Source organism: Ostrea edulis, chromosome 3 (assembly GCF_947568905.1).
Source record: "Ostrea edulis chromosome 3, xbOstEdul1.1, whole genome shotgun sequence".
Taxonomy (NCBI): domain Eukaryota; kingdom Metazoa; phylum Mollusca; class Bivalvia; order Ostreida; family Ostreidae; genus Ostrea; species Ostrea edulis.
Genome location: NC_079166.1, coordinates 4,276,685 through 4,302,423, shown reverse-complemented (window position 1 = coordinate 4,302,423; position 25,739 = coordinate 4,276,685). Strand labels below are relative to the sequence as shown.

Below are 25,739 nucleotides of genomic sequence, written 5' to 3'. Positions count from 1 at the left end.
GAGACAGAAAGAGGGGGAGGGGGGTAAAAGAAGGGGGAGGGGGTTCATGAATTGTAATCTTAAAATAAATACTATATCTGACTGGTTTATTTAACATTAACAATGTTAATTTCACCTACTTTTCAATATTTAAGGTTAATATAAAGGTTATATTTAATCTAATAGTGTTCAAAACATTTGTTCATCACGTACATTAAAAACAGATTGTTCTATTCATGTGAATTATGAAAAGGAAACGTTCAGTTTCTCTCTCTCAACACCCCCCCTCTCTCTCTCTCTCTCTCGTGATGATAATGTTTTTAAAAAAGAAACGATGTGTGTAAATCATTTCAATGACCACATGCCTTTATAGTTTGTGATGAATTTCATTAAATTTTGACAAATTATGCGTTTCTTTTCTAGGATCCGTGTTGGAAAATGGAGATTCTAGAGAATTTATGGAATTCAAGTGACAACAATGATAAGGTTCATGTATATGTTATTGTAATACTTGAAATGTTTGGTGCACCTGTATAATATGTGTACAGTTGTTCTATTGACAATGCATATCTATATAAATAATAAACTATCCCTTCCCATAATTATTTACCATAGACCTAAATTTCAAAATAATTTGCTCAAGGTCACAGATAAAAGAGAATAAAATCATTTGTTGCTGCATCACTTTTTGAATTAGTCAATGTCAAGGTTTCAAAATATTTAGAGCTGTAGCTTTGTATCAGAGAGGCATGAATCAATACACTAAATGCACAAACATGTACTTACAGGGGCACCAGAAAGTGTGCATGAACCATAAACCGAGGTCACTTGCAGATATCAAATAAAAGACGTGGTCTACATTGACTTTTTTAAGTGTATGATACAACAAGAGGTACTGTGAGCAATGCTCACTAAGAATACCCCCCGCTTACCCCAATCTCCCAAAGGGTGTTGGTAATGGGTATAAACTACCTCTTTTCTGAGTGTAAAAAACAAATGGCATGACAAACCGAACCATATTGCTACTTCGATGTCCAGTGCGCTTGACCTTTGACCTTTTGACCCCAAAATCGATAGGGAACATCTTCATCCCATGGGTAGTCCATATGTATGATATGGTGACGGTAGGTGGAAAGGATAATGCTTTAGAGTCCGGAAACCATTGCGTCTACAGACGGACGGACGGACGGACGGACGGACAGACGGACAACCCGATTCCAGTATACCCCCCCCCCCCCACAACTTGTTGCGGGGGGTATAATAACACCACACATACTGCGGGGTGAAATGGGGGGGGGGGGGGTACTGTATGTAATCCAAGACCATCAGATGTTCGAGGTTAATATTGGTTGGTTATGGTTGTTTGTTTTACATTCTATTAAAAAACTTTCATTATATTGAGATGTCACTAGCTGTAGGTGAAGTACCACAAAATTAGACCTATACTTAGCCCTCAAGGCCGTAGAAATGAGGGGTTTTTAACGTGCCACCGTCTGCCATGACACGGGACCTCAGTTTTAAAGGTCATATCCGAAAGACCTGTGATTCGCACTTTTGAATGCCAAGCGTTTGACAAATGAGCAATCATTGTTAATTGGAGAAAAATCCTGCATTCAGGCATCTTCTCAGTAATGCTTGATGTATACATATACATGTAACTTGTAGCTTTTATTTGGTTTACAACAATTTTCAAATGCTCTGGACTAACCCCCCCCCCCCCCCTAAAAAAAAACTTCACTGTATAAATCTTAATCTTAGCCTGAGATTGCACAACACATCTTTGAAAATGAACGAAATGAAGGGATTAGTAGATATTGAATGAGTTTTGTTGTTGGTTGGTTGCTTGATATTGTCTAACGTTTTCCACTTACATGAAGAAGTCATCATCGGCAGTGAAAAGATTGCAAAATTTAGGTCAATGCTCGGCGGCTGGGGCCTTTGAGTACACGTAGGAAGGGATCTTTATCGTGCCACACCTGCTGCGACAAGGGGCCTTGGGTTTTGCGGTCTCATCCGAAGGAACACCCCCCATTTAATCGCCTTTTACGACAAGCAAGGGGTATTGAGGTCTATTTTCTATCATTTTTGATAAGGTGAAATTAATAAAATTACGGAAATTTTAAGGGTTTTTGGAAACAAATGTAAGTTTTCCCAGTAAAAGTCATGCCCCTTAAATCTGCCACTGCATACACTACCCACCATAAATAATTATACACATAAGCTTTTTACACATTTTGGAATGAAATCTATTCAATATAATGAAAAGGACCTGAATTCACTATGTATAACTTTTAATTTATCTCAGCAAAATAATCATTTATTATATGTGAAACAATATTGGACATTCAATATTTTTGGCTTAGTCTGTTAAATTGTGATATTTATTTACTTTCGGTGAAAAATCAAAACATCTTATAAAAGTACACATTAAATACACAACAATATGTATAAGAGAATAGTTTGAATTTTTTTCAAGATAAAAGTTAGCATATTTCTTTTTCGACAATTCAGAAAATGGAGTATTTTGATTGAAAATAAGGATATAAAAAGTTAAAAGACCAATAAAAATATGTTTCTATGATGAAACGCATATATTGTATGCGCAAGTAACTTATTTTGATGAGTGTATGCTTATTTATGGTGGGCAGTGTAGGAATACTGGAACAATTGCACATGTATTGGAAAATGAATTTTTATTAATATTTTTTACATGTATCAGATATAAATTTCTAGTAGAAAACTTATCAAGAATTGGAATATATTGTATGCATATGTGTATGTATGTGATATTTGTGTGCAATGGAGATATTCATTCTACAGGCAGTTTTTATGTGATTTAGGTTATACGTTACATCAGCTAATGTCGACTAGCCAGACATACATAACCAGGATGCACAGTCAGATGGAATCCAGAGTATTCAGATTTGTTAAGTCAGTTTGGATTAACCCCAGCTTAATGATTTTATCAAGACTTAAAAGGTGTTTTTTTTTTCAACTTTTGTCAGTGCACAGCAATGCTTTACAGTAGCATTAGGACGCAAACAATGTGAACTTTCATTATCTGATCATTGAGCAGAAGACACAAAGTGAAATATTACAAACATGTACTTAAGTACTGTGTTTCCTACTATGTAAGATTGATCTATCTTATTTATTTAATTATGATTCAATTTCAAGGCGAAATGACTAAAGCCAGAAATCATGAAAACTGGCCCTGTTTCCAAAATTTAAAATCTTTTGGGGGTCAAAAGTCTACAAAATCTGCTTTCTAAATCAATTAATTTTATCCGATTTCCTCTACGCACTTTCTTTCTACGGGCTTCTAAATATAGCAATGAAATGAATGCATTTACATTGTAACGTCATTTTGACGTCGTTGTATTGCTAAGGTAGTTAATTAACGAAGTCAATATTTACTCGAATGGCGTAAAGGAGAAAAAACTATCATTTAATATTATTAAGTTCTTCATTAAATTTCCTCGTGGATTTTCCGATACAGTGAGTATTCATTTTGATAATAAATATGACATTGTATGGAAAAAGCATTGTGTTTTGCATGTAAGCTTGTGAAATGCAATGAGGATGCCAGTGTTGTATCGTTCATATTCAGTCGATTTGTTGACATTCTCACAAAGGTTCCACAAGGGTGTTGTAATCATTAGCGGATTTACGGGGGAGGGGGCAATGCTTTCCTAAGATAAAAAAAAATATAATGCAATTCAAGAACAAAAATATGAGTAACATAAAATTAGATAACTAATAAATATCATGTTTTAAAAAAAATATTATCACAAACCTGTTATTTTATCGAATCACACTGTTTATATACATGCCAGTTTAAGTTTCAATTGGACAAGTATAGTTACATGTAAACATTCATCAGAACATAAAAATTAGGGATGTCAATTTTACTCGGACGCTTTAGTTGAGCGATAGTCAAGTACACAGTCAAAATACGGACTGATATGGTACAAGTGTACCTAACTCAAGCATGAGTCACACCTCGGCGCACCTGGATAGCCAAGTACACGGCACGGGACGAAAGGCTGTCGATAACCGTAATTAATCCACCACGATAATTTTTATTTTGATACGGAAATGCTGTACAAGCAACAATTAAAATGTACGTGTACTCAGGCATAAAAAGAATCATGTAAACATATGTATAAGGTTGTTTTTTTCAATGCATGTACAATTAATATATTCTTGTTCAAAACCAAAAATAATTTGGTCGACAAATATTGGACGAGAGCCTATTTCTAAGTTTTGTCTCCCAATTGTCAAGTCGATGAAAAAAAATCTCTCTGAAGGCCAGGAAAGGAAAGCCGTTTTCCTTCATAGACCATCAAATAATTGGATTGCCATCAGGGTACGAGTTTTCGGAGAGGTAAAGTTTTAATTCACAGTCGCGAACATTCTCCCCCTTTTTGGGAGATATAGCTGTAAGGATTTATGAACATTATTTAAAAAAGCTAATCTAACGAGTACTCGACTGTGAAAAATTTAGTCGATGATCGGTATGACTGAGTGATTGTCGAATACTCGATCACATCTCTAATAACAATATTTGAAAAGTATCAATTGAGCTTCAAAAGATGATAAACTCACAAGTGCTAGAATATGTATATCGGTCAATTAAGAGAAAACATCAATACTGACGAAAGGTGTGCATAATGAATTGATAAAAGAAGAATGTAGCCGTGTTCATTAAAACTCTAGCCCAACTCGCTGAAACTCCTGAACTGTAGAAAATTCTTAGGCACTTTCTTGCTAAATAAATTGCTTAGGTTTTTAAAATCTATGATGTGAGCTTTTCTGCATTTGAGTCCGATTTGTGTTTGCCATTCAATCGTTACAATGTCTCTGTGTTTGAAATTCACCCTGGTGATTATGCCTTCAATTACTGGCTAGAACAAAATTCATGATGACATTAGGCTACATTGATACAGTATAGATAGTGTCTCGGAAAAGTTTTTGTGAACTTCAAGACTGATGTTGATATCAATTTATTTTTCATGAAGAGATTGCATCTCGGTACATAACGATTCTGCTAAAAACATTAACATATGCATGAAAGGCGAATATAACGAACAGTGATCAATTGCATAACTCCTATAAGCAATACTAAATAGAGTTGTGCAAACACGGACGCTTGCCCTGAATATACCAGAGGTGGGATCAGGTCCCCAGGAGGAGTAAGCATCCCCTGTCGACCGGTCACAACCACCGTGAGCCCCATATCTTGATTGAGCAAATGCATATATCCCCGATTAACACTTTATCTGATGTCAAATTGATAATTGTATCAACCAATTATTTTTCCTATAGACTTCTACCTTTCGGTATATAAATACAGACGTCGCCCGTCTGTCATTGAAAAAAGATGCTAGACACAAAGAGCCAGCAGCATTATGAAACAGGGTTGGATGAAGTTTAGAAAATATGTTGTATATTATAAAATTAGATTGGTACCAACAATACTACCAATCACTTTTACGCCCGATGTCATTTATATGAAAATACAATAAAAAATGATAATCGTAATTATAATGATAATAAAAGAAATTGTCGGCTTTCATTACTGTACTCATTTTAAAGTTGATATCCCCATGCCTTTGAATTATTTCTGCTATTTAATTATACATTTAAATATGCTACTAACACATCTTTATTATTTATCGGGGATGCATTTATTTATTCATGTTTAATATACTTTATAATCTATTCATGTTTATTAACAATTTGCGCATTCATCTATTTACTCATTTTTCGTAAGCAATACTAGAAAATATTGACAATTTTAGGTATGAATTTTAGCTGATCTTTTCTAGGAAAGCTATGTTATATAGAAAAAACATTTATTTAATGTCTAAGAAAATTTCTTTTTTGTTAAATTATCCTATTTATACATGTGCCTACTGTAACCTTGACCTTTGGCATGGACGACCTTAAAAGAACTAATTTTATTTCTTCTGAAAACATGTTCCCTTTGATCAAGATGCAATCAGTAATAAGAAAGTTACGATTATCTTTTTAAAAAATGTTAGTTTTGCAGAGGAAATTCAGACTTTATTCTTCAATGCATTTGTAATTTATTTTGGTCTTTGGGGTTTTTTTTTTTTTTTTTTTTTTTTTTTTTATTTTTTTTTTTTTTTTTTTTTTTGTTATTTATTTTGTTACTTAATTTAAATTTTGGAAAAAATAGAGATAATGAAATACGGTGAAAAATTGCTATCATTTAAGATGGCATGGGAAGTTTATAGTCAGCTGAAAATTGCTACAAGGCTGTGTTATATATTTGACAGAAGAAATTCGGATTAAGTTCTTAAATTGTAAAATTGTATGATAATTTTAGGTCAATATTTACTTTGAAAAAAAGTGGATGTAAAGCTATAAAATTGAAGTCTAATATCCAATGCTAAAAGAAAACACAGCAAATATGCACCATGCACTATCTTTATGTTTCCTGCACTCCTGTTAAATCTAATAGTTAAAAGAATGCATCTTTAAAACTGATTTTGTTGAAAGGGTTGCTATGGCAACTTTTTTTTCAGTTGATATATTGATACCTGCAATTCTGAATTAAATCTTATTTTGAAGTTGAATTTGAATATTCTAATTGTTGAAACTGGCTGGTTTATCAATTCGATATTAGACATAATTATATTGTTTTTTCAAGAGTTTTGTTGCCATAGCAACCGCTTTATCATTTATATTTTGATCTCTTTATGTCAATTTTACTGTTGAAAAATTAGTAATCAATCATTTTGATAAGATAGTGTTGTAGTTATGTGCATAATAAAAATGTATTCAAACTTTAATAAAGAAGGAAATTTGAAAATTTGAATTTTATGCATTTTTTGTATATTTATAGAATTTTCGTATATGATTTGCCCACTGATTTTATTCCATAATATGCAATACTGAGGTTAGTTCTTTGTAATTATGATATTCATATTGCTGTAAGGTGCTGGCTTTTCCTGTGAATAGGTGGTAAACATAGCAATTTTCATCAATTTTGACAATGAGCCGTTCAGATGAGTTACCATGACAACGTTAGCTAATTCGTTGTTAACGATAAAATTCAAACTTATGTGAATTTTCAGCAATTGATATGTTAATTTACCTATACTAATTTCAAAGACAGAGAAGAGTTGCTGTTAATTTAGTTATTGGGCTTGTAAAAATGTAAGTTTTTACAATTATAGCTATGAATTAGAGTGTCCCCAATGGTCAAAATCGACTACCATGGTTTCCATGGCAACCATGCATCACAATGATAAACAAGAGGTACTGTGAGCAATGCTCACTAAGAATACCCCCCGCTTACCCCAATCTCCCAAAGGGTGTTGGTAATAGGTATAAACTACCTCTTTTCTGAGGGTAAAAAACAAATGGCATGACAAACCGAACCATATTGCTACTTCGATGTCCAGTGCGCTTGACCTTTGACCTTTTGACCCCAAAATCGATAGGGAACATCTTTATCCCATGAGTAGTCCATATGTATGATATGGTGACTGTAGGTGGAAAGGATAACGCTTTAGAGCCCGGAAACCATATTGCTACTTCGATGTCCAGTGCACCTGACCTTTGACCTTTTGACCCCAAAATCGATAGGGACCATCTTCATCCTATGGGTAGTCCATATGTATGATATGGTGACTGTAGGTGGAAAGGATAACGCTTTAGAGCCCGGAAACTATTGACCTTTGACCTTTTGACCCCAAAATCGATAGGGAACATCTTTATCCCATGGGTAGTCCATATGTATGATATGGTGACTGTAGGTGGAAAGGATACCGCTTTAGAGCCCGGAAACCATATTGCTACTTCGATGTCCAGTGCACTTGACCTTTGGACCCCAAAATCGATAGGGAACATCTTTATCCCATGGGTAGTCCATATGTATGATATGGTGACGGTAGGTGGAAAGGATAATGCTTTAGAGCCCGGAAACCATTGCGTCTACAGACGGACGGACGGACGGACAGACAGACGGACAACCCGATTCCAGTATACCCCCCCCCCCCCCACAACTTGTTGCGGGGGGTATACATATGTTTGATTTCTGTCATTTTGTGGGGTACTTTCTTTAATCTGTAAGTTTTATCAAAATCTGAGACCATGTGTGCCGGAACCCTTCAGAATTTTTTTGGTCGTTACAGAGAATTGCTCTTAACATGTTGTTAACACCATACAGTACACGGTATACGATTAGCAAAGTCGTTTTTGCCCACAATTTAACCTTTATCAGACACTCAGTACTTGAGTAGTTCAACAGATTAATTATAAAATTGAACAATGTTAACTTGATTAAGCACACTTTATTTCAGAATATGCACTACAGAACATGACATTTATACCATCTTAGTCGGGAAAACACCCATTGAATTATAACGGTGACCGGACGGTTTCATGTATTGACCCATTGCTATATTTTTTTTATCCGTTTAATTGAAATATGACACCAATTAAACCATCATTGCCACCATGTAATGTTTTTTTTTCAACTATGTGAAATAATCTGCACACCAATTAATGTACTTGACGTATTTGTTGCAATATGTTACTTACCATTTATTATGTGCCTTTTACTATAGAACAAGGAGTGGTGACCATTTAACATAGTGAACACACCATTTATTATGTACCTTTCAACTTATAACGAGGAATAGTGACCTTAAAGCAGCTATGGCGGTCCATAAAAAGTAATCTGATATGGGGCTCACGGCGGGTGTGACCGGTCAACAGGGGATGCTTACTCCTCCTAGGCACCTGATCCCACCTCTGGTGTGTCCAGGGGTCCGTGTTTGCCCAACTATCTATTTTGTATTGCCTGTATGAGTTATGAGATTGATCACTGTTCGTTATCTTCACCTTGCATACTTTCAATTTCTGAAACAAAGAAGGATGAAAGAAGTTATACTTATCCCAAAGTATTATAGATCATTTTAGATTTCCTTTTGGCCTGTTACATGAATGTACCAGAGTTTCATGGGTGGAGTTTCCACTTGAGATATGCGTCATTATTAACCTCTGTATCTTTAAACGGCTTGTGAGTTAACTTTTTAAAGTCTATAATTAAGGTGGATTATGTGGTGAGGCATTTTTCCCAATATAAGTATGTACTGTACTACATTCATTGTGACTAGGGACTTTAAAGACGGAAAGCCAGCGGCATTAACCAATGTCCCCGCGCTTCCACACTCAATATCAGATTGTGTCGGTCAAGGAAATCTGTTTTACACACATACAGAGAGAGAGAGAGAGAGAGAGAGAGAGAGAGAGAGAGAGAGAGACTTTGTCAATGTAAATATACCATACATTTTTATTTATATATATCAGTAAATAATCAATAGATATAATTACCTGAAATAGGTGTTTTCCATGTGCTGTAGTCGCCAAGATAACGCCTTTCTGAAAGCACGTAAAGAAAGCAACTCTGAAAAAATAACTCCTTAAGATTTTTAAATCAGCTTCGAGAGCTGCAATCTGGAGTTCACGTCTATATCAATGATTCGTTAATTGTTGCAAGAGATCATTTCTCTGGGATACACATTTGTACATGTACAGGTTTTTTTTTCTTCTCAAAGACACATACAAATTCGTTCAACCTAAGAGCAAACACAAATACTCACAGATTTTGATTTTACATGTATATATAGGATGAAAATTGGAAACTCAAGGCCTACTTAAATGTGCCATATTAAACAGTATTTTGTTCCATGTTAAAAACCAGATCAAAATTTTGTCAGTATGATAAACTATGACAAATAATACAAATATAAACAAATCATATAGGGATTTTAAAGGAATACTGGTCTACACTATGTAAGGAGATGTTCTAAATTCAATGCATATTGATGAGAAAATGGCGTTGTGCCGTTCTTAAAAGAATAAACTAATACGAGTCGACTGGAATTCCATATATTCTTTATTCGGGACTTTCCTCATGCGACGAGGGTAAAAAACTATAAAACAAACAAAACACTGATCAAACTTCATCAAAATGTTGGCGAAAACGTGAACACAATAAGAAACTATTTAACCAGTCATGGCTCTATACGTATTACAAACGTATGGTAAACGTATGACAAACGTCTCGAGTGAAAATAGGTCACATTATTGAAAATAAACCATGAAGATTCAGAAAACGATTACACATAATCATACCTATACAAAAGCATCCATAACATTGTAAAGTTATTGTTTACAATGATATTTAAGCAAACTTACTCTTTAGGGAGGCCTAAATACCCAAAATTTACAAAGAATATACACTAAAACACTAGTACACAAACCGGAGCGGTAAAATTCCGGACCTCGACATCACAGGCGTAGTGGTTCTTGAGACAAAGACTTTTAAGGAGTTCAGTAATATTCACACGTAAACTTTGATCCCCTATTTTGGTCCCACCCTATCCCAAAGGGTGGAGACATGATTTTGATAAACGTGAATCTGCATTATGTCAGAAAGATGACATGTTAATTTAAACTTTCTTGGCCTAGTGGTTCTTGAGAAGAATGTTTTTAAAGATGTCCCCCTATATAGTCCCATGTAAAACTTTGATCCCCTATTGTGACCCCATCCTACCCCAGGGGCCATGACTTTAACAAACTTGAAACTGCACTTGTCAAACTTGACTGATATGTGAAATTTAATTTGGCACTGGTTCATGAGAATTTTATATATATATATATATATATATATATATATATATATATATACAGTGTATATATATTTTCCCCATATAATTATATGTAAAACTTCCATCCCCTACTGTGACCCCACCTTACGCTAAGAGGCTATGGTTCCAACAAACTTGAATCTGCCATATTTGATCCCATATTTGTGCCCCACCCTGTCACAGGAGCCATGATTTTAACAAATTTGAATATGCATTATGTCAGAAAGCTGATATGTAAATCTGAACTTTCCTGGCCTAGTGTTTCTTGAGACTAAGATTTTGAAAGATCCTATATATTTGCATATAAAACTTTGATCCCATATTATAGTTCCACCCTACCCCAGGAACTATGATTTTAACAACCTAAAATCTGCACTGCGTCAGGAAGTTTTCATGTAAATTTGAATTTAGGGAGATGATTTACTAAACATCGATGCGCTTTATCTCTTAAAGGAAACGCATGCTTTGCGGAAGGTCGGGGTTCGAATCCCGGTCGCTACAGACCTAAGTCGTTACAATATGTAATGACAGATCCATCGCCAAACGCTCGGCATCAGGTGTGAATGTCACGGGTCCTCGGACATGACCTTAAAAACGGAAGTTCCGTGTCACAGTAGGTGTGGCACGCTAAAAAGCATCACTGCTTAATGGCCGTAAGCGCCGAGCATAAATCTAAATATGAAGCCCTCTACCGGTATTGGTGACATCTCCATATAAGTTAAGAAATTCTCGAGAGGGACGTTCAACAAGATACATTAAAAAATCTTCAATCAAATATATTTTATAAACCACCATCAAACATAGATTGGGCAAATTAGGTTATTCGAGGGGGGTGGGGGTCCTGCGCCCAAGCACCTCTGCATAGGAATGCATATATACATGTATATGATGATGCTATATTTGCCGGAATCCCGAGCTGCCATTCCCCCTGCTATACCGGCTAAACTCGACGTCTGTGTGATGGTTTTGAATCTAATTGCGAATCATTAGTTACATGTATTATTTTCACTTTATTGTTGAAATGATGTAAAGCCGAATAAACATTACATTTTCAGCCATTTACTATATTTTGACATAAATAGATTGATCGTGTGTTATAAAAGAATGTGTATAGAAAGCTGTGTTCTATGTTTTCTGAACAGATAATACTGTCAAAGATCAATATTTGATCTACGTGCTATCAGAACTGAGAAATTGTGCCACCTTTGATGTTCCATATTTAGAATAACCATACATTTGATAGATAGAGACCCCGAAGCATCCTACTACAGCATGGGACGAAGAACGAACGCTCAACGGTTTGGGAACTGGAAGGATTGAACATAACAGTTTTCAGCGAGAACGGAGCGGTTTTTATCGGGAATGAATCGCTTTGAGATTGGGAACGAACGGTTTGTCAACGAAAACGTAACGCTTTGATTCTAAATGGGAACGAACGGTTTGGCCTTGATTTTAGATGTTGCATTTCGGATACGTTCGGTACTTTTTATTCATACATAAACATCGCGGGAAAGAGAGAAATTACTAACCGATCAAGTAAATCTCATTAAAATTGTGAATATTTCAAAATGGATGGAAGGGAATGGAAGTAAATTAATACATGGAAGGTTAAGACAACAAACTGTGATCAATCTCATAACTCTTATAAGCAATACAAATTAGAAAGTTGGACAAACACAGACCCCTGGATATACATGTACCAGAGGTGGGATCAGGTGCATACATTTATATGTGCCTGGAATTCCATATGGGGATATTTACATGTACATAAATATGTAATGTAATCAATAGAAAACAGTTTCACACTTAAGAAAAAAATCAAATCACGTCATTTCAGGTCTGATTTCAATATTACAAAGTTGTCACCTTTGACTAAAAATGCTCTGATTTTTCTCTCTCTCGATTACTTAACGCACAGGTAATTTTAACGAGGAATGCAGTTTGTGTATGCATTTTTGCAGACTCATAGCAGTACACATGTATATTTCAGTGTATACAGCGCGTTAAACTGTTTGAAATTATTATCGTATGCATCCTCAATATAAATATATCCAAAATGAATAGAGCAATACATGTACATGTAATTTAAATTAATGGTAATTAAGAATTTAATTTGAAAATCGTAAGTAATAATTATTTTCAATAGAAGAAACGATTATTTTGCGTTTAAATCCGATAGGGGAATACCAGCATTACTTCAATATCACGGTGGCTTATCATGTTAATTGATGGTATACGTAATGGTACCCATTCGGTACACGTATATTGAAAAGGCTTTTAAGACGCTAAAATTTAATAAATATAAATAGGGATATCAAGTAGTCCAATGTCACCCTATCAACAACAGCAAAACGAGAATCCACACTGTATTGACTTCTTTTCATCAAAAGTAACATTGTAATTCTTCATTTATTTATTCATCGTTTTATTGGTTTCAAAACGTAAATTTGGCTTTTACCCCAAAATGAAAATAATTCTCTGTCATGTTATGATCATGATTAACTGGTAATTTGTGTTTGATCTGGGGAAATGTCCACCCTTGTACAAATTTAAAACATTGTGGCGAATCAAGAGCGATATTCTTCTTTCATCTCGACAAAGCGCAGCGCCGTGGTGGCCTACACTGGAGGACTGAGGCGAGAGTTCTAAATGGCCATACGGGAACGAACGCTTTAAAGGAATGAACACTGAAGGAGTGCACGCTTTGAAAAAACGGACGATTTTAGACGAAAACAGAACGCTCTGGGCTGGGAACAGAACACTTTGGTTTAGAAACGGCACGCAGAACGGTTTGAAATTAACTGTTTATCCGGACCACACCGGTTCTTATCGGTAACGGAACGGTTCAGATGATGTAGTAGTACGCTTCAGGGTCTGTAAATTATGTAAAATTATAGTAGACATGCTCCTGTTTTGAAATTAAAAAAAACACTTAGTCATTCTTAAAAGCTTGATTATTCTGAAATGTATGGGTGCAGAAAAGTTGCAATCATATATAGTCTATACTTTTATTTCCTATGAATTAATTCTAAATTATCTTACCCCAATCAGACAACTCCAGATCTTCGCCTACGACGAAAAAGGTAAGAATAAATTCCCAAAGGATTACAATAAAATAAAACAAAGGTTAATTGATTGATATCATATATATGTATTTCCTTTGCCAATCATTCTTAATTCAGCATACCGGGTACACGCGAATATATTCTCCTTCGTATCCTCCTTCGTCTTCTCCTTCGTCTCCAGCTCCAGACTATGATTGCTAGTAAAATGCAAAGTACAAATACGACGGGCAGTACAATTCCAATGGTCACCCCTACATCGGCGGGTCTCTGTTCTACAGGGGTTGTAAGTGTACTCAATGTATTCGTTGTTGTATTGAAGACGTTCATCAATGTTGTTGATGTTATGGAAATAGTTCCATCTTCATTTGTAAAACGTCCTGTTCTAAATGTAAAAAAGAAAAAGAAAAAATTTTCATAAGAAATTCCCAATAATGTGAAGCCAATTTACAGAGATCATAAAGGGTGGAAAACGTATACGTATGCAGGGGCAAATCTGCGATCTGACGTGGTGGATATAGGTGGCGCAAAGTGCATAGTGGAGGTACACAGACAAAATTTATACCAGTATTCTGGAAATTTTGTAAACCAGGAATCCAGTCTTCTAGTTTTCAGGAATCAAGTCTATCGTCATTATTAATCATGACAATAATATAACAAATATTGCAAGCCCTTAAGGATTCAATACTCCTTTTTTCTTCCTTCCAAAAGTAGAAACGAACCCTTTTGATTACACACCCTCACGTATTTTTTTCTTCTACGTTCGATTTCTGTTCTGGATCTACTGTCAAAGAAAGCAAGAAATTTTTCAGATACAATCTAACATTTGATGGGAGGATGAATGTGGTGGTCAGACCGTCTCAATCGTCTCCAGCTAGAATACCTTAACAAGAATACAGAGGTACTCATATAGAATCCAAGTCTTGTATGGTTCCTTCATCATAACCCGTTACATATGTATACATTACCATTACCTCCGATATGTGAATATTGGTATTAGGAACTTACTGATATAGACTTTGCATACTGGAAAATATCTGATATACACAGTACACACAGGAAACTATCTGATATACACTCTAAATACTGGTCACTTATATAGAATGTGCATACTAGACACTTACTGTATATTCTGGATACTCACTAATGTACATGGTACATAATGTACACTGATATACACTGTACACACTGGACCTAGTATATAATGTACATACTGGACACTGATATACACTGTACATACTGGACACTGATATACACTGTACATACTGGAGAATAATATGCATTGTACATACTGTACCCTGATTTGCATTATGCGTACTCACTCAACACTGATATACACTGCACAAACTGGTCACTGATATACTCTGTACATACTGGATACTGATATACACTGTACATACTGAACACTGATATACACTGTACATACTGGACGCTGATATACACTGTACATACTGAACACTGATATACACTGTACATACTGGACGCTGATATACACTGTACATACTGGACACTGATATACATTCTACAAACTTGACACTGATGTACATTGTACATACTGTAATATGATATATAATGTACTTATTGGACACTGATTTACACTGTTCATACTGGACACTGGTATACAATGTTCATACTATTACTTTAGTATTTTTGCTTTGGTAAGCCGATTGAGCAACATCCACAAGAAAATTCATAATGAAAAGAAATTATGCAAATACATTTACTTGATGTACCGCTTTAATTTCACAGATGACATCGTTATATATATATATATATATATATATATATATTCATATATATTGCGCACCCCTGTTTTACCATGTGCTTAATGGATATCTATTGTATATGTAAGACTCTAAATGTATGGTCACGCCAAAGTGCGATGGTCTGCGCCAAAGTCCGATGGTGCGGGTTTCAGTAACGTTTGTGACATCACGTCATTGTGACGTTATTCGTAACGTCTTTCAAAAGAAAACCAAAGTAATCCAACGTCAGTTTGGCGCAGACCATCGCACTTTTATTAACGTTACGGACGCCAATATGCGATGGTCACGCCAAAGTCCGATGATGCAGGGTTCAGTAACGTTTGTGACGTCATGTCATTGTGACGTCAGGCGTAACGTCTTTCACAGTAAAACCGAAGTAATGCAACGTCAGTTTGCACCAAAGAAAAATCTTTCTGCTGTAGTGCTGACACCGACTTGTTCTGGAGGAAGGCACTGGTGAGTAAGATTGACTAGGACGACAGCAACGGCAAGGTTTACCCCGTTGAGGATTGTGAGAACAGCAAAGTACATTTGTTGTCGAAGTTTGTATTCAATATTACGACAACTAAATGTTATTGAAATAAGTTCTTTTTCTTATTGTTTGTGCATGAATTTTGCATTGATATTTTGGTGAAACAACACACGGTTGGTACATTCTGTACCAAAACACTGTCGTTTACAAACCAACGGAGTTCGGCGTGTCACTCTATCGCACTTGGGCGCATTAGTACTTAACGTTGGACTTCGTCGTGTCGACACCGTCGCACTATGACGCATTCGTCTCACACCATCGCTCTTTGGCGTGTCAGACCATCGCATTTTGGCGCATGAGTGAGGACCGTCGCACTTTGGCGTGCCACACTATCGGGGTTAGGTGCAGACCATCGCACTTTAGCCTTATCATCACACTTCGGAGTCCTACATATATATTGTATGTACTTGAGGTCATCTGATGTACTGTGTATGTTACTGGACGCTATTTGATTCACTCTGTACATATTGAATATTCCTTGGTATACCATGTATATAATGAAAGGTTAAAATAATGAACAATGATCAATCTCATAACTCCTATAAGCAATAGAAAATAGAGAATTGGGCAAACACGGACCTCCAAATATACCTGAGGTGGGATCATGTGCCTAGGAGGGGTAAGCATCCCCTGTCAACCGGTCACAACTGCCGTGAGCCATATGTCTTCATCAGGTAAACGGAGTTATCCATAGAGTCAAAATCAGTGTGCCAGGAACGGCCTAACAATCGATATGAAACACGCCAGACAGCATTTGACCCAATGATAGGTTGTATTGACGAACTAGATTTGACCCAAAACTAAGTTGTATTGGCAAACTGGATCTTTATTACGACCATATGATAATACCTCTTGGAACAATGGGGAAAGTGTGCGTTACTTAGAAACATATAACTAATATTCCCCTATATTTATTGAATTAAGCCTTATAATACTTTAGGTCGAATGATAAATCAATAATACGTTTGAAAAGTCTTGCGTATACATGAAAATTTTAATATGTATTTTGTTTGTTTGTTTTTCTTTGTGCATGCTGAAAATATAATCAGTGCATGTGCAAGTGTTGTTTTCATTGAATTACACACAAGCTACGAGAGGATTTGTATTCTACACCTGTCGCTGTATTTATATGTACTGATGGCATGTATTTTGTCAAAGTATAACCTATATTGTGACAAAGTATAACCTATATTGTGAGCATAGCCATGCTTATGTAGTTTTTATAATGTATTTTGGCATCCTCGTCGCTCTATGGGAAATCTGTATGACCCACAAGTCTTATATTACATATGATAAATAATACTTAAAATCAGGACGTCTAACGTATAAAAAATCAAGGTAACGTAGAATGAAATTTTCGAGAACAAACATGTACATGTACCTTGCGCATTCCCTGTTTCCTTACTTCATCAAACCAGGTGTTAAAACATGATTAATACCAGTACACGTAAAACATTCGAATTGGGCTTTGATGAATGTTTAAAGATGGTGTATGTTTTTATGCATGTGTAGTAAAATTACGTTTCTTTAGATTATATCAATATGCAGGTGTTGTGATATAAGAATAAGTATATTGATTGATTGTATACTGTTTAACATCCCTCTCGAGCATTTTTCATCCATACCATTGCCGGTGTAAGGCTACAAAAGTTATGCGTATGGTCTTTAACCAGGGAGGGATATTTATCGTGCTACATCCGCTGTGACACGGGACCTCGGTTTTCACGGTCTCATTTAGTCGCCTCTAACGACAAGCAAGGGGTACTGAGGACCTATTCTAACCCGGATAGAAAATACATTACATAATTGAAAACACAGACAAACATCAAAATTAAATATTAATGTAATTGCATGCATGTGTATATCAAATGTATTTACATAGACTTATTTTGAAATGATTCAGTTCGCTAGTCATTTGATCGCACATGAATCTGAACCAACATTTATAAGATCATCATATCTGAGTTACTTACTCGTTAGGACAAACGGGATCTGCATAGAAACATCGCTGCTCTGTATTGATTTGAGAGCATGCTGGAACTACGAAGAGAATAAGAGTGTTGGTGAATGTATGCAACAGACAAACATATAATTTCAGTAGATAATTATTATATAATATACCAACATCGATACAGGTCCGTTTCCCTGTAAGTTTAGTAAACAATCAATATGTAATATGCTAACATTTATACAGGTCAGTTCCCCTGTAACTGTCGGCTGGACAACCCTCTGTAAACTGACCACACCTGCGCGCGTCCAAATCTCCATTATATAGTGTCCCTAGACAAGTACCTAATTAAAAGAAGGTGACATATGATTACATTGATGGATGTAAATGATGTAGCAGTCATTATAGTTATTTGCTTTCCCTAGCGTATCCGCCCTGATAACCATTACAAAAATGTACTTATCAGTTCTCCGATATATTCTAAAATAGCAGATAATCGTAAGATTTCATGAAAGTGACAAATTTCATATAGAATCTTATCAGGGTTTTTCTTTTCTTGTTTTTGAATTGTCTTTGTACGCACCTTTAGGGTAGATTCCCACGGTGTACCTGTAGCAGAACTCTACAATTGCCGACAAGTCAAACTTAGGAACACATGTATACCGATTCCGTCCATACTTATCCACGGTACAGTTCAATCTGGTCGCTGCTGCAGTAAACTCTGTCTCATTGAGAGGACAGGAAGCCACCACGTGACCATACTGTCTGTACGACATACCTGAGTAGAAAATCAGAATATTATATTCAGTGGTTCGAAATCGATGAGGTCATTTTGAAACCTTGTACGCACATAGGAGTAGATACAGTAAGTAACGCAGACTTAGCACTCTCTTTTCTCACCACTACGACCCGAGTTCGATCTCCGTGATTGGTAGTGGTTGTTTGTGAGAGGGTGTGGTGGTCACCCGCTCGGACATGAGGGTTTCCTCCGGGTACTCTGGTTTCCTTCCACATGTTGACCCCACTAGCGCCAAAATCCGTGTATCAGCATCAGGAGACTCCATAGGAAATATGTTTTTGAGCTTTCATGGGATATCCTTACTATATATGTATAGATAATAGGTGAAAATAAATCAGAGCTAAATTTGACTAAATCATCCAAAAATGATACTTACTGTTCAATTATTTGAATTCCTGTTTTCCTTTATATGCTACACAGCCTGAGGAAAGTCGTTCATCTATGCTCCATTTTATATTTTGACCGATAAGACATGCACTCGGTCTATTTCCTAAAATATTTGAATAGGAGCATGTAAACTATGATTGTTTTCATGTTTTTGATTGCAATACTCATACATGAGGAACACAAGACACTGTTAATCACAGAGAAAACATTTTCCATGGACATTTCTCGAGGATGCCTTGTAGAAACCGTTAATGAAACACTCACGCTTAATGATACATACTACATCAAGGGGTGCAGTTGCAACTCTTAATGATACAAATTATCGCATTAATGGTCTACAGTGTAAACTGTTAATGATACATTTCCCCCTAATGATACAATTGTATCATTTTAGAGCGTTCTTCTTGCAGTATTGTTAAGACGTTTAATGATACAAGCACACATCTGTAGTCCAAACCGCTAATGATACAACAACGCTTAATGTTAAATTCTGCAGTGTTTGTTTGAACTTTTTTCAGGCCAATTCCTCCATGGGGTCAAACAGGTTTTGGGGGTTCATAGCAATAGTAAAAATTTAAAAGTCATAAATCTCAGGGTGAATGGGGTGGATATAGGGGCTTCAATCCTCCTCCGCCGTTGGATCTGCTGCATGTTTTAATTATCAATCACACAGATCAATTTCTTTAGCTCACCTGAGTCAAAGACTCAAGTGAGCTTTCCTGATAACATTTTGGTCGTTTGTCTGTCCATCCGTAGACGTTTAAAATACTAGGCCAATTTCAATAAAAATTTGCCATTAGCCATTTTTGGGTAAAGGCGATTCAAGTTAGTTCAAATAAAGAAACATGTCTCCTTGAAAGAGGGGAAATCAAGGAAATGCATAAATATGGAGGGGTCATTTAAAAATCTTCTCAAGAACCACTGTGCCATAAGAATTGAGATTGACATGAAAACTTTCGGATATAGAGTAGATTCAAGTTTTTTCATATCATGGTTCTTGGGGGGGGGGGGGGGGGGGGGGGGGGGGGGGGGGGGGTAGGGGGGGGCACAATAGAGGATCAAAGTTTTACACGCTAATATATAGGAAAATCTTCTCCAGAACCACTGGGGCAGTTTTAATCAAACTTGGTAGAAATCATCTTTGGGTGAAGGGGATTTAGGTTTGGGTAAATGAAGGACTGTTCCCTTCTCAAAGGGGGAATAATCACGAAAAGGCAAACATAGAGTGGGGGCATTTAAAACTCTTGTTCTCAAGAACCACTGGACCTACACTTAAACGATGGAACTTACCTGAAAGCTTTCTGACACACATGCACATGTATATAGGAAAAATCCTTGAAAATATCTCTTGAACTATCTAAGCTAGGGCTTTCATATTTTGTATATACATTTTTACAGCAAGACCTTTCATGTGATTCAATGTGTGATCTTGTGACTTTGACCTGGAAGTTTGACCTTTTAATAAAACAATTGATCTATTCAATATTTCCTGAACTATTTAAAGTAGATTTTTCATATTTTGTATTTATACTTCATATGACAAAACCTTTCATTTCAATACAGGGATTTTGTTTTGGGTTAGAGTGACCTTGAACTCGAAAGTTTTATCTACTTGTACGAAAATATAACCTACTGGAAATATTCATGGTAAGGATTTCATATTTTATGTGTAAATTCTTTATGTCAAGACCGTATTATGCATTGTGAAGTTGGAACTTGTGACATTGACCTTGACGTTTGGCCTACTTAAAAAAACCCCGACCTATTCAATATATACTGAACTATTTAAAGTTGGGCTTTCATATTTTGTGTATCGATTCTTTATGTTAAGACCTTGTTATTCCGGGAAGTTTTAATTTGTGACCTTGACCTTGGAGTTAGACCACCTGTTTTCAACAAAAATGATCTATTCAATATATCTTGAATTATTTAAGGTAGATTTTTCATATATTGTATTTATAGTTTTTATGGCAAGATCTATCATATCACACTATGCAATTTGACCTTGTAACCGTATAGTTTAACCTACTTGTTAGAAAATGTAACCTATTAAATATCTTCGGAACTATTCAAAGTAGGGCTTTCATATTTTTATATAGATTCTTTAGGACATGACCTTTTGATACAATCGTGTTTGATTTTGTGACCTTGACCTACTTCTTAATTCTTATGGCAAGATCTCTCATTCCATACAATGATGTACATGTATGATTTTGTGATCTTTGTCTTAACCAAAAACATTAAGGCCATGTTAGTCATATTAGTGTTGAGGCATATCCGTGTTATGTGAATTCATTTTCAGTTATGTTGGGAGCCTTTGGGGCTAGGTTTGGGCACAATATGGGGTCGATAAAGATTAATTAACATTCTTTTAGAAATCACAACTGCTGAACCTCTTGTTTTATGGGTTCTTTTAATCTGGAGACCACCCTTGCATGCACGTGTTAAGTAAAATATGTGTACATGTATCAAAGCACACTTACTTTTAAATGAATACTTAAGTAGTTTTAAATGAAACACTCTCTTCACCTGTAATAATGGACCATATGCTTTGTACATTTTTTCTCTCACATTTTTCCTCTATTGAATTTATTGCAGAGTTTGTGTTCGGTATAAAAACGTATCTTTAAAAAACCTCCAGCTTTCTTGAATAGTCTATCACCGTATGAAAGTCCCTTTAAATTTAGATTAAACTAGTTTGAATATGTTTAGTGTTTAGTGTAAAAGCGAGAAAAGATTCCTCCTTATTTTTCTCTTGGGTGTTAGATTGCACTATAACTTCAATTTACACGTATATCCTCAATAGTAGGATAACTTAACTCTTGCATTTCATTTATAAAACTTCCTTTTCATTAGTTCGGCTAGAAAAGTGAAATTTTACATGAAAACTTTCTGATATAGAGAAGATTCAAGTTTGTTCAAATCATGGTCCCTGGGTGTAGGGTGGGGCAAATATAGGGGTGCTGATACATGTATATAGGGAAATTCTTTAAAAATATTATATAATATACGTATTTGTCTGCCCATACACTGTTTCCTTGTACAGAATACAAGAGTAGCCTTCCCCCGGGCCATTTGCCCTCTGAAAACCTGGCTATAAAGCAGTTCCACCCACCCCGGAAACCTGGCTAACTAGCAGCATTATGGCTATATAGCGAAATGTAATAAATATTGAAAATGTGATTACTTGAGAAGACAAACAAAAACATGGGATAAAAACATCCATTGGTTTATTAGATTTGATACATTAAGATATCAGTAATTGATTAAAGATATCATACATTCAATTGCATGTATTATGTTCAATAATTGAATGAATAAAATATAGCACGCAATCCTTAGTCTAGTAGATATCTTCAATTCAGTGTATGGTATAATTAGTTCGTTAATGGAAAGGGTGAAGAATAGATGATATATTCAGTACACTTCGGTTTAAATTCCTTTGAAAATACATCTTGTTTATTGAGATTCAAAAGTGACCCTTTATAAACTTATTGAATTTAGTAGTTGAACGACTAAGAAAAGACGTTACCTGTTCAATTAACACATGTATATGAAAGATTATTAATCAAATTGCAACCAACCACGTATGTATATTGTAGGGGAAGATTCATTTCCAGTGGTTAAGGTAACTCCATACTCGCATGATTATCTGATAAAAATTCAAAATGTTTATTTATTTCAATTTATTAGAGTTAAAACTAATAAATTATCAAATAAAATATATAGGTCATCACACTTTTTTAAGATGCAAGACACATATATAAAATCATATATCAACGTCAGAAAATTGCATTTTTTCTTCAACATTATCGAAATTTCACAAAAACTGGTTAAAATGATATAATACTATTCATGATAATTTCATGAAACTATTTCTTTACAAAAATATTCAAAACTTCTGTAAAAAGTCAAGACAATTTATCACATATGAACTTTATAAAGGATTCAATGAAAACAGAGTTATTTCCCTTGGATTCAATGTTTTGAAACATAAATGATTATTTATATATAACTTAGACTTTTGAAATATGTTATGTTTTACAAGATTTTTTTTACAATAACCATTGGATAGACTTCAACAAAATGTATGTTCCTATCACGCATAAATCTAAATAAATCATTGATTTTGCAAAATCGTATGACGTCACAGGAGGGTGGAACTACGCGGCGTTAAAGTAACATGAATTAAGATAATCAAAGATATATCTTTGATTATTTGAAGATATCATCAATTCATTTGATGCGTGCTACAATTCAATTGAAGAGAGCAAAAATGCTTGTAAAAATTCAATTATCTGCGTACTATCGTATCATCAATTGAAATGATGTGCGCATCAAATCAATTTTTGCTGTCAGATGACTCACTAAATGCCATCAATGGAAATTTAAACATAACATTCAGACCAAGCACTTGGGGGAACCTCACTATTGATTTTTTGGAGGGGTGGGGGGCTCACTATGTAGCCAGCCTTCCGGGGGAAGTCTCAGTATTGGGAAGTCTCATATAAAACCGGCAATACATTTGTTTCAGAACCTATGTTTCTATATAATAATTATGCGTGAATACTGGTAAAGTAACGACGCGGGTCGAGTGGGAATTGTATCATTCCTTGAATATCATACACATTGTATTCAAATAAAGTTTTCAAATAGGAGCTTATAATAGTTTATTAGCGATAATTAACGTATTCCTCTGAAAATTACCCAGAAAAAAAACCCGGAATTGGAAACGGGGTAAATTCTACTTTTGTTATATATACATGTTTTACTAGTCCTATTGCACGCTCCGACGTCATGTCGTGTCAAAGGTCAATCGGGGATAGATTGAACATCCGGGCTTTCGCTCTGCAGTAAACAAACATCGAGTCAAACGAAAAAAACTTGTCTGTAAAAGCACGTCGATTTTTAATCAAATTGGGTGCATACAAAGTTTAAACGATCAGTGTTGGTAAGGTCTAAGTATGCGGATAGCGATCGGAACACAATTTGATGAAGTTACATTCAATATTATTTTATATCTTTCTTAATTGTGCGCCACCCACACCAACATTGTCGTGATATCTTATTGCTCATTACACCGTATTTTACCATGAATTTATATATACATGTATATATATATATATATATATATATATATATATATATATATATATATATATATATTAATCCTGAGTAGGACACTGTGTATCTTTAATTAAATTGGTAACCGTATTTCAGCATTGTTGTTCTCTAGACTTTTTTTTCTGTGGAGAAGGGGGGGAGGGGGGGGGGGGGGGGGGTGGTAAACCAACAATTAGTCCAGCTACGTGTTATATACTTTGGAGTGGTGACAAACGTGAGTGTTTGTTTTTATTTTTTCCAATATATATTTAATCGATATCCAATTTTTTTCCAAAATTTAATCTGGTGTCACTTTTGGTTCAATTTTGAGGAAATTTACAAATGGATGCAGAATTTCTTACATTTAATTGTTCACCTATTCATTTCAGAAATGAGTTTATATTGATTTAGCATGAAACATTTCGTCTCTCAGCTTACTAAGGATATATAGTAGTGACGAGTTCTGAAATTTTATACTTGTGTTTTAAATGTCATTTCTTAGGATGGATGGTCTGAAAATTATTTCAATATTATGACAAGAAAGTGTAAGGAATTCTGCAAGTCAAGGGACGTTATTGGCCAAAATTGACCGCGCCTAATAAACCGATCACATTTTGCAGGTAGAAAGGTGATAATTTACTCGTTTCATTCATATATAACATGTACCATTTACTTGTTGCTGATATTGAGAAAATAACGTTACAACAATGCATTGTTAACTCTGACGCTATCTTCCGACGGTCGCTTTTTCGGAACGACATCATCGACCTTATAGGATTTACAGTCCCCTGATTCTTCTAGAATATTTTTCTAAAAGTTACAATTTTAACTTTTTATATAAAAATACTCATTTAGATCAAAGACAATTGAAAACTGGCATGCTATGGAAAATACATAATTCATTTACATGTAACTTTATCGTGATAATATTTTTATATAATTTAATCTTTCATTTACGTGTAACATTTAAATTCATCCATGCAGTTAAAAGATTATAAAGGCGGTATTCCGGGGGGATCTCACTATATAGTCAGTCTTCCGGGGGAAAGTCTCACTACATAGCCAGTTTTCCGGGGGAGGGGTCTCGCTATATAGCCAGTCTTCCGACGGGAAGTCTCACTATATAACCAGTCTTTCGGGGGTTGTCTCACTACGGGGGAAGTCTCACTATATAACACCAGTGCGTGGTCTTTGATTCTTGTTAATTACATTCTATATACAAATGTACCAGAAATCCGTCTCCTAACATCAATTTATTTATTTGTCTTATGGACACCTCTTAATAATTAACAAAAAAATTACATTTTTCCATTCAAGTTGAAAAAGTGCATGTATAGAAGGAAAAATAACTGTCAATATGACTATAATGATTTTAAAAGATATTGTCAACAAAATAATTGAAAATCAAAATTAGATTTCATGTATATCTTAATTCAAAGTTTCATTAAGCGTTGCTATTGCAACGCTTAATG

General features: G+C 35.2%; 1 protein-coding gene across 1 annotated transcript in view; it reads right to left on the bottom strand.

Annotated features, from left to right (window-relative positions):
- LOC125676826 (uncharacterized) overlaps positions 1 to 25,739 on the bottom strand; it is a 157,825-nt gene that overhangs the window by 123,856 nt on the left and 8,230 nt on the right. Inside the window, exons 3-10 of the mRNA XM_056159787.1 lie at positions 19,154 to 19,267; positions 18,879 to 19,079; positions 18,562 to 18,756; positions 18,215 to 18,322; positions 18,004 to 18,070; positions 13,858 to 14,117; positions 13,713 to 13,739; positions 9,352 to 9,399 (exon numbers count right to left, since the gene is read on the bottom strand). Of these exons, the coding sequence (XP_056015762.1) occupies positions 9,352 to 9,399; positions 13,713 to 13,739; positions 13,858 to 14,117; positions 18,004 to 18,070; positions 18,215 to 18,322; positions 18,562 to 18,754 (703 nt within the window). The 5' untranslated portion in view covers positions 18,755 to 18,756; positions 18,879 to 19,079; positions 19,154 to 19,267. The remainder of the gene's footprint in view (positions 1 to 9,351; positions 9,400 to 13,712; positions 13,740 to 13,857; positions 14,118 to 18,003; positions 18,071 to 18,214; positions 18,323 to 18,561; positions 18,757 to 18,878; positions 19,080 to 19,153; positions 19,268 to 25,739) is intronic.